Raw genomic sequence first — 14,532 nt, 5'->3', positions numbered from 1 at the left:
CTGATTTTCAAAATAATGGGATCATCGTTGTTTTCACACTACACGACTACCTGGGGTAGCATTCAGTTGCAGCTATGTTCACATTGCATGATGGATCAGCGACAGAAGGTTACACACTGTATGACTTTACAACAGGAAGAATCGCTGACAAACTCTGGTCTGCAAACTTTTTCATAACCAAAAGCACGCAATAAGTGATGAGAAAGTAATGCAAGATCACGCTGATATTGTGGTCTATAAGACCTCAAACAAACATTTACAAAGATGACTTTGTAACATACTTAATAACATACTTCTGCAGGAAATTTTTTTATACACAAATCTAAGTACTTGAAAGCAGTGGCGTGCACAGACCTCCAGAGGGGCAGGGGTTAATCTACATTGCTAGAGCACAATCACAGTCCGGGGGCACAAATGTCAAGTTCACACTGCATGATTTTAGCCCTGATTTTCACTCGCCGAGTTTTGTGAATTCGCGGACAAATGCCCAAAATCAGAGGCAAATCAGTGCTCGTTCACACAAGTGACAGTCACGTAGTGTGAATTATTAAAGACCCGATCTGAGAGAATTGTTGATATGTCGCCAACGCCTGTGAAATATTTGGCATGCTAAATATCTGGACCTTAAATTATAATATTATTTAGGGACCTATATTATACTGGATTTACTATTATTATTATTTGACAAATTAAATAATATATATATATATATATATTTTTTTTTTTTTTTTTCACTTTTCCCATTCATTTTCAATTTTTAAGGATTAAAAACAGAAGAAAAAAAATTACACACCTTTAGAACAACCAAATCAAGGCCAGATTTTTGTGTGTGTTTAGATAGATTATTTAGAAAAAAAACTCACAATCTCATGCCACTGAGATGAAGGGAACACTTAAAAACTAAGAAAAATTCAAATGGGGTCAGCTGGATTCCAAAGAGATATTAAGAGTTAAATAAAGATCATGTTTTCATGAACATTTTTTGTAAATTTCCTTCCGTAAATATCTCAAAACTTAATTTTTTATTAGTAATATGCATTGCTAAGAACTTCACTTGGACAACTTTAAAGGCAATTTTCTTGGTATTTTGATTTTTTTGCACCCTCAGATTCAAGGTTTTCAAATAGTTGTATTCCAGCCAAGAATTTAACTATCCTAAAAAACATAGGCTACATCAATGGAAAGCTTATTTATTTCGCTTTCAGATTACATATAAATTGACATCTTATGACTGATTTTGTGGCCAAATGTCACATATGTGCTGCTCAATAACAAAATAAACACAACAAAAATGACAGCAGTAAGAAAACAGCAGTTAAGAAAGCATCTGATCATAGCAATGTGGATATGTTTATATCAGCTCTGCAATTCACCGCTATCATGTTGACAGATGAGGTATTTAAAATTACATTGTTATGATAGTTTGATTATAAAGTGCATTTGAGACTAGATCAGAGGAATGTCTAATTAAAGCAGTCCAACTTGAGAACTAAATTCCAATCTTTCTGAAGCCAAGATAAATTTGTTTCGTTATTGCTATTGCTTTGCAGTAACAGAGGTTTTGTAGCGTTGCTAATAATCAGAATAAATGACCTGTGATGCACGTATTACAAAACCCACACAGACACTTCGGTCAACTTGATCAATGAATGTGGCCAAGATGCCACATGCAGCTTAATGCTGATCTCCTGCAGAGGTCAAAATAAGAAAGGAAACGAGTGGAAATGGTCATGATCTTCCTGAATTTCTCATCATAGCATGAGCCTTGCAGAATCATTTGATCTCAGAGGACGAAGACAAAATTATAGAGTCATCAATCAACTGTTGTGTGTAATGACGAAAATCTGTTGCTCAAGGCTGTGCAGCAAAAATTTTCAGCAATAGGAAGATATTTCAATGATACCAATATATTTTAAAACTAATCCTCAGAAGGCAAACATATGGTTTGATTCTAAGTAAAAACAGTAAGGAAAAGCATCCTCCACTTTTTCTTTCCCATTTCAGTGTATAATAGGAGGTTGAATTATAATTGAATTGGACACTCCCTATATGAAATGAAATAGGAATTTCAATGGGATTTCTATCTATCTATCTATCTATCTATCTATCTATCTATCTATCTATCTATCTATCTATCTATCTATCTATCTATCTATCTATCTGTCTGTCTGTCTGTCTGTCTGTCTGTCTGTCTGTCTGTCTGTCTGTCTGTCTGTCTGTCTGTCTGTCTGTCTGTCTGTCTGTCTATCTATCTATCTATCTATCTATCTATCTATCTATCTATCTATCTATCTATCTATCTATCTTGTCTGTCTGTCTGTCTGTCTGTCTGTCTTTCTACCATTCTATATTTTCATGCATTCTTCCATACATTTTAAAAATTATTATTATTATTATTATTTTTTATTTTCTTTTAAAACATTTAAACAAGGGTTTGTTAAGTTTGTCTTGAGAAACTTTGCATTTGTAGTTAAAGTTAGTTCTAATAATTATTTATATGTTCTTTCTTAAAGGGATACTTCACTCAAAAATGAAAATGCTGTCATTAATTACTCACCTTCCTGACGCTCCAAACCTGTAAGACCTTTGTTCTTCTTCATAAAAACAAATGAAGATATTTTTGATGAAATCCGAGAGCTTTCTGACCCTGCGTAGACGGCAAGGGAACTACCACGGTCCAGGCCCAGAGAGATAGTAAGGTCATCATTACAATAGTCCATGCCTTCAACCATCAAGTTGCGAGAATACTTTTTGTCTGTAAAGAAAACTAAAATAACTTTATTCAACAATTTCTTTTTTTCCATGTCAGTCTCCGCTGCATGTTCACGAGAGTATCACGATTAATGACAACATTTTCATTTTTGGGTGAACTATCCTTTTCATTGTACTCTCTTAAGTATTTGGACACTTACATTAAGTTACAGTGTCCAAAAGGTTTTCAGGGAACTCAGCCTAAAAATTCTATGTTTGTCTCTGCTTATTAAACTGTTATAGTAAATTATCATTGAAAAAGTTGATGCTTTCAGTTTGTGTGTTTCCTTCTTGGCTATATTTGATAAAAACAGTATGTCATTGCTGATAAAAGTGCAGGTTTAAATCCATTCAAATTCAGTACCCAATTCAATTCTAACTTTCCCTTATTATAGACAATATGTGTGTTTGGGAGAAACTCAATATATTAGAAAAGTCTTGTTTTGTTTCTTTTTTTATTTCCCTCTCTCAGACTGTTTGAAACTCTTCAGTCTCTCTTCTGGTCTGTGTTTGGGCTGCTGAATCTGTATGTTACCAATGTGAAGGCTCGTCATGAGTTTACCGAGTTTGTGGGGGCCACCATGTTCGGCACTTATAATGTCATCTCACTGGTTGTGCTGCTGAACATGCTCATTGCTATGATGAACAACTCTTACCAACTCATTGCTGTAAGTGCCATCTGATACTGATTATTTTTTAAATCATTCGGTTTTGAAAGTAAGTTTGAGAGAGGTGGATCAAATAAGGGCTAGATTTACTATCGGCTTGCACCAGCTCAAACCCTCTTTTGGCATTAAAAAGCTACTGTTAGGATTTACTAAAGACATGCAGTGAAGATTTGCCATGAAGAGGCATGCCACAGTCATTTTTGCAGCTGACTTTATTGCAAATGCATTCGTAGAAGGTTCCATTCCAGACACAAAATTATGGGAGGAGAGTATTTAGATGAATCACGCATCAAGATTTACAAATGTTTGCACTAGTCAGTTTACTGGTATTTTTGCCATTATTTACTGCTCTAAAAAAGTTACGTCTTAAACCAGATCTAATTTGGCCTGCTCTTGGTAGATTGTGTTGGTCATTATAGAAATGCATTTTTATGGGACTGGGCTCTCGGGCTCATTTTCCCTGTTTAGTAGATCTGATCTTAAATCTGTCTAAAATTAGTTGTAATCATGTGGCCAAAAAACGGGCCAAATTCACTAAAATGTAAATTTGCTAAACATTTTTCAGTGTAAATTACAACAAACCAATCTGGTTTAACCTGAGGCTTAATGTGTTAAATAGCTCTGTGCCATATTTAGATTAGGTATATTTGCTAATAAACTGCTTAAAAGAACATTTTATGTCAGCCTAAGATGATTTGCTGTTTTGACTGAAGACTACTGCCATTTGTATTGTATTTGTGCAATTAACCTTTTACCATCTGGGCCAATGGAAAATAAGAGTGTCCATGACCAAAATCTATCTTTTAAAACACGTGTTTCAAGCTTTAGTATGCTTAGTATTCTTTGTATTAATGTGGTTAAGGCTTTGAAAAACTTTAGCATTTTCCAAAAAACCTAAAATTTAATGACTAAAAATGTCATGTGGATTAACCATCAAATAAAACATGCGTAAAAGCTTTTAAATATATTTTCTCATATTTTCATTATTTATTGATTGATTTTTTTTTTTTTTTTTTAATCAGTTTTGGAAAATGCACCACATGATATTTTTAATCCTGTACATATATCTATGATATGAAAGATCAAATTATTTGGTATTAAAAATCTTGCTGACCTCTGACAATCATGAGGGTCTATAGAGGCCCAGTTTATGTTATATTGGCCTGATGTATGTTTCTACATATTTTATCGACATGACTTAACCTCAAAACATTTAATTTCCTCAAATTAATTACATAATGGTTTTGTATATGTATTCTGAACATTAAAGCCATTAGTATCTTACAAAAAACCATCATATTTCTTAAGTTTTGTTACAGTCAGATGAGCTCTTGTCTATGCATTTTTCAGGATGTATTAGTTTTGGGCTTATATAAGCTACATTTAGAGGCATTTTCACCCCTGCATGTGTCTCACAATGGGAACCGTTATTCAAGTAAACACAATTCTGAGTAAACGCACATCATCCAATCACAAGATGATTTTTGCAGCAACAAAAGCCAGTCTGGGACACTGTCCCAATTGGCAGTTTCAGCACTCTCCTCCGTCCAACTGGCTGTCTGTTTCTCTGTTGTAGGATCACGCGGACATCGAGTGGAAATTTGCTCGTACCAAGCTGTGGATGAGCTACTTCGATGAGGGAGGGACATTACCACCTCCCTTCAACATCATACCAAGTCCGAAGTCTGTGTGGTACCTGTGTGTGTGGCTGCACTGCCGTCTGTGTGGACATAAGGAAGAGTGTAAACACGGAAACCTCAAAGAGTTCACGGTAATGCACTGCGCGCTTCATTGTGTATGCAGCGTGGGTGGCACATCATAGCTTTCACTCAATGAATCTAACACAGTCCTTGACAAAGCAAACAAAACAGCATGATTGTCATTATAAACAGATTTTTGAAGAATCACTAAAATTAGGGAAGGCAAGCTACTCATCATTATTACTCATTCTTTGTTAACTGTATTCAGAGACTTATATTTTTTTTGTGCTGTGCACATGATTTATATCTCAAAGCATGCTGTTTATTGAGGATTGTTTTGCTAATCTTTTTCAAATAAATCAAATTGTAGCCCAGTGGATGATTAAATAGGCGAAAACTAAAAAAGAGACAAGGGACCAAGCCACAATCTACAAACCTTGAATACACTGTAGCTATTCTGAGTTCAGCTAGTAAGCAACCATTCAGAACACCATTGCAACCTCCCTGGAGTTCCTTTAAGGCAAGTCAGTTCATGTGGCAGCCATTTCTACTCATGCAAGAGGAGATATATTATAGTGAAAGAAGACCAGAATTACAAACATTAACTAAAACATATTTCAAATGAGAAATAAAATGATTTCAAAACAACTATTTCATCATAATTAGTGCTTCTTTGGCCCATATCACAATAAAAAAAGAAGAAGAAAAAAAGAAAAGGAAATCATGCACTTGCTAACTCAACAGGTTCATTTAAATGTAAAGATATGGTCACCAATGTTATCATAGTTAATTAAAAGTAAAACCACAGGTATTATTGTTTCTAAAGAAAATAAACATTAAGTGAAATAAAAGTTTGGAAAAAAAAGATTAAAGTGTGATGTCTTTGGCCTACTAACGTATATATATATATATATATATATATAAACTAATACAAAATTATTAATTTAGCATATTTTAATAAGAATTTAATGTAATAATAATAATAATTTTAATATTAAGGATGCAAATAAACCTTCATAACTCCTAAACTGCCTTTGAAATGATTTTAAGGATGTCCTGCCATTAATAATATTTGAACCTGTTTGTCTATTTGGCATCCAGCCTCAAGTTGCCCTAGGCCAATGTTGGTTGCTAGGCAACCCTGCTTCAACCATACCAATTCCTGAGCCATTGTGTGTTGATCAGTTGAACTTCTCTCCTCTGTGAGGTGGACTCTGCTGTTTCTGCAAGCGCGCTCACCCACGTTCTCCCACACACAGCACATGGAGCGCACAGTTTTGGGTTTAACAATCATGTAAGGCTGCTATCATTTATTTTTGAATTTGTAGCTGGCATTTCGGTGAAGAATAATATTAATGATTTGACCCTCTAACTTTAGCACTCACTATTCTAATTCTATTCTTTAAAAAAAAAATCGAACTACCTTTCTTATCTTTTTGTATTCTATTTTCTTTTCAGTTATTATACAATAAAAAAACTCTAACACTAACTTGCTTTATTCTTTTTCTATTCTGTTTCCTTCTTATTTATTATATTATTTAAAAGCCCTTGCTACGTGTACTGTGTTAAGTTAACTGAGACTTGTTATAGCACTTATATATCATTGCTCTTTTGTTGTTTTTGATTGCTTCCATTGTCCTCGTTTGTAAGTCACTTTGGATAAAAGCATCTGCTAAATCACTAAATGTAATTTAAATGTAGAATAAGCATGTCAAATGCTTTCAGGGGGCTTCAGGTCATTTCAAAGACCAGTTTGTGTGAAAATGAAACATCTGTCATCATTTACTCAACCTCACGTTGTTTCAAACCTGTATGACTTTCATCCATGTATGGAATACAAAGCCAGTAGATTTTATTTAAAAGAATTTGCTGGGCACTCTGTTTTTATAGTTACAGTGAATGGGAACTAAAGCTGGAAAGAATTTTAAAAGGAAAAATGTACGTTATATGGTTTCAGAAGCCACATGGACCTCTTTTATGCTACCGCTTTTAAAGCCTCAAAGCTCTATATCCTTTTCATTGTCATTACACACACACAAAAATTTGACTTCTAACACTATATTTTGTGTTTCACAGAACTCAGTAATGCAGGACTGGAACAATATGAAGGTGTTAAAATGAAAACAGCTTTAATTTTTAGGTTATCTATTTAGAGATGCTATTGTAAATCTAACACCATTAAAAAGTCTTTAAAAAGAAATGCAAACAAAAATATTTTTAAAATATAAATTTAACTTTAGCTAATGACATACATTTCCATTTTTGTTTAGTTTAACTTAAAGTTCTAAAATAATTAAAACAAACTAATACATTTATAAAAACCAGATATATACAGTGAAAAGATATTGAAAAGGAAAAAAAACACTTTAAAATCAAAGTGAAAATATAAAATATTAATTCAAAATATTAATCAAAAGAACATTAGTAAATTGACAATACTATCAGTGACTGATAGTTCAAACTATTCACCTTTGGATCATAAGTATTACATAATGCCACATATTTATTGTTGAAATTTGTTATTGTTATCTGTTTCAGGAAAGGCATGCCGATAACCTTATTCAGAACCAGCACTACCAGGTAATGACATCTGGCCCTACCCATCACACTTTGGCATCCGTGTCATAAATCCATTTCCCAGCATGCTGTTGGATCAGAATCTAACAATTCCAACAGTTTATTCAGATGAGAAAACAAACATTAGCCTATTGGCATCATGCATATTAATGAGTTATTAGAACATTGTGCATTTTATAATTTGCATGTATTTTCTTCAATGATTAAAAAGAGAAAAATCATGTAGAAGGGATTTTAAATCTGTTTACAATAAATAGTGCATGATCACACTGAAAATACATATTATGTAGAGTTGTTAATCAGTGCATATTTATTACTAGCTCTAATTGCATTGCACCCTGTCATGCTTTGAACTTTATAACCACTGAATCCCTGCTGATTGCTAATGCATTAATACAGGTGCTGGTCATATAATTAGAATCATCAAAAAGTTGATTTATTTCACTAATTCCATTCAAAAAGTGAAACTTGTATATTATATTCATTCATTACACACAGACTGATATATTTCAAATGTTTATTTATTTTACTGACAACTAAGGAAAATCCCAAATTCAGTATCTCAGAAAATTAAAATATTACTTAAGACCAATACAAAGAAAGGATTTTTAGAAATCTTGGCCAACTGAAAAGTATGACCATGAAAAGTATGAGCAGCACTCAATACTTAGTTGGGGCTCCTTTTGCATGAGTCCTGTTGGAAAATGAAATCCGCATCTCCATAAAGTTGGTCAGCAGCAGGAAGCATGAAGTGCTCTAAGGGTGCTTTCACACTAGCACTTTTGGTGCGCACCCAGGTTCGATTGATGTCAGAGTTCAGTTCGTTTGGATGATGTGCACCCGCCAACCGTACCCGAGTCCGCTTAAAAACGGTGGTCTGGGGTACGCTTCATGTGAACTCTGGTACGGTTCGCTGCTTATGTGAACGCAATCGTACCAAATCGCAGAATTGAACCGCTTTTAATGACAAATTATTTGTTGAAAATGTGTGTTTTTGTGTGTTTCACTCACTTTCCTGAAGAGTGTGACTGACGCGCTTCAAGAACAGAGATGCACTTCTCATTTATGTTCGCCTTCAACGTTCTTTAGAGCATTTTCAGTACATTCGTAAGACAGACGCAAGTGCCGTTATGTACCGAAGCTTTATAAACAAAACAAACTTTTCAAAAACGTAATACATAAAAGTGCAGAGAGTAATGTTATGCATTTGCCGCCTTCTCCTGCGCTGTCGTTACCAAGCAACGGGGTAAACAGCTGCTGGCTTGATGACGCAAGCGAACCACGGTTCGGACTCAAATATTATAATATAAACACAGTCCAGCGGGGGCAGGGGGAGGGGGGAGCAACCGAACTCGGGTTCGGACCAGGCAAGTGAACCAAGTGTGAAAGCACCCTAAAACTTCCTGGTATACGGCTGCGTTGACCTTGGACCTCAGAAAACACAGTGGACCAACACCAGCAGATGACATGGCACCCCAAACCATCACTGACTGTGTAAACTTTACACTGGACCTCAAGCAACGTTGATTGTGTGCCTCTTTTCTCTTCCTCCAGACTCTGGGACCCTGATTTCCAAAGGAAATGCAAAATGTACTTTCATCAGAGAACATATCTTTGGACCACTCAGCAGCAGTCCAGCCTTTTTTGTCTTTAGAAGCTTCTGATGCTGTCTGTTGTTCAAGAGTGTCTTGACACAAGGAATGCAACAGCAGAAACCCATGTCTTGCATATGTCTGTGCATAGTGGTTCTTGAAGCACTGACTCCAGCAGCAGTCCACTCTTTGTGAATCTCCCCCACATTTTTGAATGGGTTTTGTTTCACAATCCTCTCCAGGGTGCGGTTATCCCTATTGATTGTACAGTATTTTTCTATCAAATCTTTTCCTTCCCTTCACCTCTCTATTAATGTGCTTGGACACAGAGCTCTGTGAACAGCCAGCCTCTTTTGCAGTGACCTTTTGTGTCTTGCTGTTTTTAGTTAATTAGCTGATTAGAGTGTGGCACCAGGTGTCTTCAATATTGAAACTTTTCACAATATTCTAATTTAATGAGATACTGAATTTGGGATTTTCCTTAGTTGTCAGTTATAAACATCAAAATTAAAAGAAATAAACATTTGAAATATGTCAGTCTGTGTGTAATGAATGAATATAACATACAACTTTCACTTTTTGAATGGAATTAGTGAAATCAACTTTTTATGATATTCTAATTATATGACCAGCACCTGTACATGGCCATCCAGACTCCAGCAACCTCTGGTGCAGGTCGGGACTCTGTAATGAATATCCACAATGAAACTACACAGTTGCCACTAAACAATGTAATGTATGTGAAAGCAGGGAGGAAACTACAACAGTAATCACACTTCTCTCGTTTGTATGCTGCTATTTTTTGTCTGTGAACACAGACATTTTGAAAGGAATTTTACATAGTTATGCACAATATAATGGTAATTCACAGCGTGTCAAATCACCATAAATGATGACAATGCAACATTATAAGAGAATGACAACTTTGGTGACATTTACACAACAATAATTGTGAATATGGGCAATTTTGACTACATTGTTCAGTCAACTTTTCAAAAGCTTTAACATTTTTAGTACAAAGGAACTACAAAAACTGCATTATTCATGCCAGGCCAGTATATGGTAATGTCACTACACACCTGCGGACGTCATACTGAATCATATGTTTTTTGATACTGAATTTTTTTTTTAGGTTGATAGCTGTGCTTGTGTTGTTGTATGGCAAGAGCTGTGTGATGGTTGTTCAAAATCTCTTATGTTGTGTGAAAATAGATTTGTCACTTTTGGTTGAACTATTAACTATAGGAAGGTCTTTTGTGATTGTGTGGTTGTATATAATTGCTTCAGACAAATGTTTCTCCCCAACAATCAAGAGCTGCAGTAGCGGATATTGCACTAGCTGTTATTTTGTTGATGTGCGTAAGCATGTTTAGAGAGCCACTGCTGGCTCATTCTTTATTGGATATGCAAAAATGCTAATTAATGCTAATGAACATCCAGAATTTCACCTCCAGCTAAAACATGTCATGAATATGCCCAAAACTGATATTCGCGACTTATTAAACTGGAATCACAAAATATGCACATGCCAAACACATTCGGAGCCCATCACCCTATCTCACCCCATCCGAGTATACATCATCACCTCTTCTGGGGATGTGGAAAGTTCTTGTGATTCATATTGAAGAGGAAAACAGGGTTATTTGTAGATCAAAATATAACGTCAAGAAAAATGTACTGAAGCCCATCCTGTTTGTGGCTGTTTTTAGGAAGTGATCAGAAACTTGGTAAAGCGATATGTTGCAGCCATGATCCGCAGCGCCAAAACAGATGAAGGGCTGACAGAGGAGAACTTCAAGGTATGAAGATTTTTTTTTTTTAGTCATCTTATTCTCTATACAAGCACTTATAGAGGCCTTGATGGTTTTATTTGTATTCTTAAAGTATACATTTTCATAATGTAGTAGTCAGTCATGCAGGTTTGAAACTTTAGAAATGAATACTAATGAAATAATGTTGAGTAGATACAAAATATGAACCATTTGCATATTATTTATAGAATAAGTGAAATGAGAGTTGAATTAGTTGCAAATGATTTTAATTTAGAATTTTTTTACTACCTAATAAATACTATAAAAGACTACTTTGTTCAGTAAATATTTACCATCATTACCGTTATTGTGAATAATAAATTAATAGTTCATTAGCCTAACTGTACACGGTTTAAAGTGCAATAAAGCAACTTTTTTTAAATATAAAGTTTGGTTGATGTACGAGCACAGACGTGGGTTCAAACACAGCTCACCTTGTTTGGAAACTTTATCGTATAAAATCCACTTTACTTGCTATGAAATCATAGCCTAAATAGTTATTTCATTTTAGGACCTTTCAGTGCAAAGTGAACTCTTAACCAGCTAATTAGGCACAATACGATGAAACAACATTTTATTGGTTGCTTGTTTTCTATATTGTGATGCCATCATCTCCTTATATTAAACCTCAGGCTTTTGGGGAGAGACCGATAATGGAAGATGATAAACTCCAAATATGACTCATCCCTAAAGTCCACAAGCAAAACCATAAGAACTAAAAGTCATGAAGATAATGTCAAAAACGTTAGAATAATTCGAAAATTTCCTGTAATTAGGTGGCGCAGTTTACGCTGTAGTAACTTCATATCGTGTCTTTGCGTTAAGGAACTTAAGCAGGATATCTCCAGCTTCCGCTACGAGGTTCTTGACCTGCTGGGCAACCGTAAACCACCACGACGCACTTATTCTTCTAGTAGCGAAGCCACTCAGCAGGACGAAACAGCTGAGCCTGAGGAAAAAGAGGACGGGGAGGGAGATAGGCTTGGAGGACCCAGATGTGCAGATGGGGGAGAGTCATCCAGATCCGAAGCATCTACATCCTTCTCCCAGTGTTACAGGAGAAACCGAGAGTCCCAGTTCAGTGTATCGGCTCTCTTCAAATCCATGTCGGGACCAGCAAGAGAAAGAATGGAAAGCAATGGCTTGAGGAAAAACATATCTAATTCTTCTGCATTTGTGAGGACCAGCAGCCGTCTGCAGTGCTTTTCTCGCTCCAAGAAAAACTCTTTGCAACATTTGGGAATGCTAATGTCTCGTATGAACGGACACGTCCCGGACCAATATGCAGAGACGCCGGGAGATCAGCAGTCCACATACAGCATCTCCGACCAAGTACCGCAAACATCTTGGCATGGTCCCCAGATGCCGTCGAAGGTAACTCGGAGCGAGATGCACCTGCACACGCTGGGACTGGGGCCACCTGAGACTGAACAGAACCCAATGCAGGCCACATCTAATCGGGGAAACCGAAGGGACAGTCTCGTCCTCCGGCCGCCCAGCAACTCGCTGCCTCCGCTGCACTGTGCTTCCAGCCTGACTGCCTCCAGCGCTCAGCTCTTAGCCGCCAGTGATGATCTGTGCCATGGCTGGTTGGGACCTTGTGACAGTTTGGGCTCCTCCAGCTGGGACCAAGAGGAGTCGGTTACGACACAGCTGTAGAGGCAAAGTCAGTTCATTAACGTAATGTTTCACAGCTTCAGCCGGGGAATGATTTCAGCTCCAACCCCAAACACACCTGAACCAGCTAATTAAGGCATTCTGGGTTACTTGGTAATTATAGGCAGGTGTGTTGGAACTGATGTTTGCAGGAGGGTAGCTGGAAATCCCTGGCTGAAGGTGACTGGTTCAAAGCTTCAACAACAGTCAAGGGCCTGTGTCACTCACACTTTAGCATCTTTATGCTTTGCACACATCAGGCCTTATTCACAAAACACAAGCAGAACGAATTGTGTAAAAGCATTCGTAAAACATTAATGCAAAAGTGTCAGTGCACCCATTTACATATCGCCTATCCTAACATTAAGGAAAATGTGTTCCACTTGTGTTTCTGATTGAGGCCACTGGGAATTTATATTCAAAAGTGAGGAATGGAATTTCTGTTGGGGGAAAAATGTGTGAAATTGTCGGCTGCACCTGAAATCACATACTTTCCTACTTACTGTTTATATATATATATATATATATATATATATATATATATATATATATATATATATATATATATATATATATATATAAACAGTATGTGAAAAGACTGATTAGTATGTCTAACTTCACAGAATTCATAAAACAGTACACAAAAGTTTCAAAAGTATGCATCCAGTGGACACTTTACTATCCCATGAAGCTTCTGGGATTTGTGCATAGGAAAATAGCGGAATATAGCAGTGAAGTAACACAACTGATGCTGTTAGGTTGCATAAATATGTCCGGATTACATTCATACTACATAGAAAAGTGGTTCCCACTGGTCACTGAGCTCATTCCAGTTTTAGGGTTACAAATATAAATGGTTGCAGTTTGAACAAACCACGATAAAATTTGAGAATGTGTTAAATACGAGTTAATAGTTTATTTATCATTAAAACCATGTTTGATTAACTTACCTCAATTTGGAAAAACTCACTGTAAACACTGTCCAACAGTAAACAAAGTTAGTTACATTCTAATGAAGACATACAGTAGTATAAATGTATTGTATGAATGCATCTTTGAAGGGAACCAAGGGTCTTAATTTCCATGGCCTTTTCTTTTCATCTGCCATTTCATTTTTATTGCAGAAGCGCCACCTGCTGTCAGACAGTGGATTTGCATTTTCATTCAGCCCATCTGCCGTTTTTGCTCAAGCCCATGTAAAAATCAGACTGAATTTTGATGCACTGTTGAAAAGTTTTACCATTTATGGAAATAAGCTAGTGTGCATTCTAAAAATCTAAATTTGGATAAGGTATCTAATAATATTAACAGAGCAGATAAAATACTATTGCAAAAAGAAATTTTTTTGATTCAACCCCTTTTCTTAAAAACGGTTTAAAGTCTGAAATTAGAATATTTTTAATTTAATGGACTTTGGTAAGAGCCATGATCTATGCATAGGTGTAGTATAAATATACTTCATATACCATGTTGGTATTAACGTGACCTATAACATCAGTCGTGTCACTTCCCCACAATTTATAAAAATCTATAAAAAAAATTAACTATGAACCTCAGAGCTCTTTAAAATGTTCTATATGAGTTATTGGATGGACCCTTAAGTAGGTGTAATTGCAATATGTATTTCAAGTACTTGTTATATGTTCAGATGCACCATTAACAAATGTAGCAACGCTTTTGCACAACTCCATCCAATGTAAAACCCTTTGTTTATTTTGCAAGGCTGTAAGTTATTGTTTTAAACAAGATGCATTTACTTTTAAATTAGACCATCTGC

At 35.8% G+C, this 14,532-nt stretch overlaps 1 protein-coding gene across 1 annotated transcript in view; it reads left to right on the top strand.

The window, feature by feature from the left end:
- Positions 1 to 13,205, top strand: part of LOC132117467 (short transient receptor potential channel 5-like) — a 48,934-nt gene extending 35,729 nt beyond the window's left edge. Inside the window, exons 7-11 of the mRNA XM_059526769.1 lie at positions 3,224 to 3,419; positions 4,996 to 5,190; positions 7,658 to 7,699; positions 10,998 to 11,087; positions 11,925 to 13,205. Of these exons, the coding sequence (XP_059382752.1) occupies positions 3,224 to 3,419; positions 4,996 to 5,190; positions 7,658 to 7,699; positions 10,998 to 11,087; positions 11,925 to 12,758 (1,357 nt within the window). The 3' untranslated portion in view covers positions 12,759 to 13,205. The remainder of the gene's footprint in view (positions 1 to 3,223; positions 3,420 to 4,995; positions 5,191 to 7,657; positions 7,700 to 10,997; positions 11,088 to 11,924) is intronic.
- The last annotated feature ends 1,327 nt before the right edge of the window (positions 13,206 to 14,532 follow it).

Source organism: Carassius carassius, chromosome 36, assembly GCF_963082965.1.
Source record: "Carassius carassius chromosome 36, fCarCar2.1, whole genome shotgun sequence".
In the NCBI taxonomy this organism is placed as follows: Eukaryota; Metazoa; Chordata; class Actinopteri; order Cypriniformes; family Cyprinidae; genus Carassius; species Carassius carassius.
This window is presented reverse-complemented; position numbering and strand designations above follow the sequence as displayed.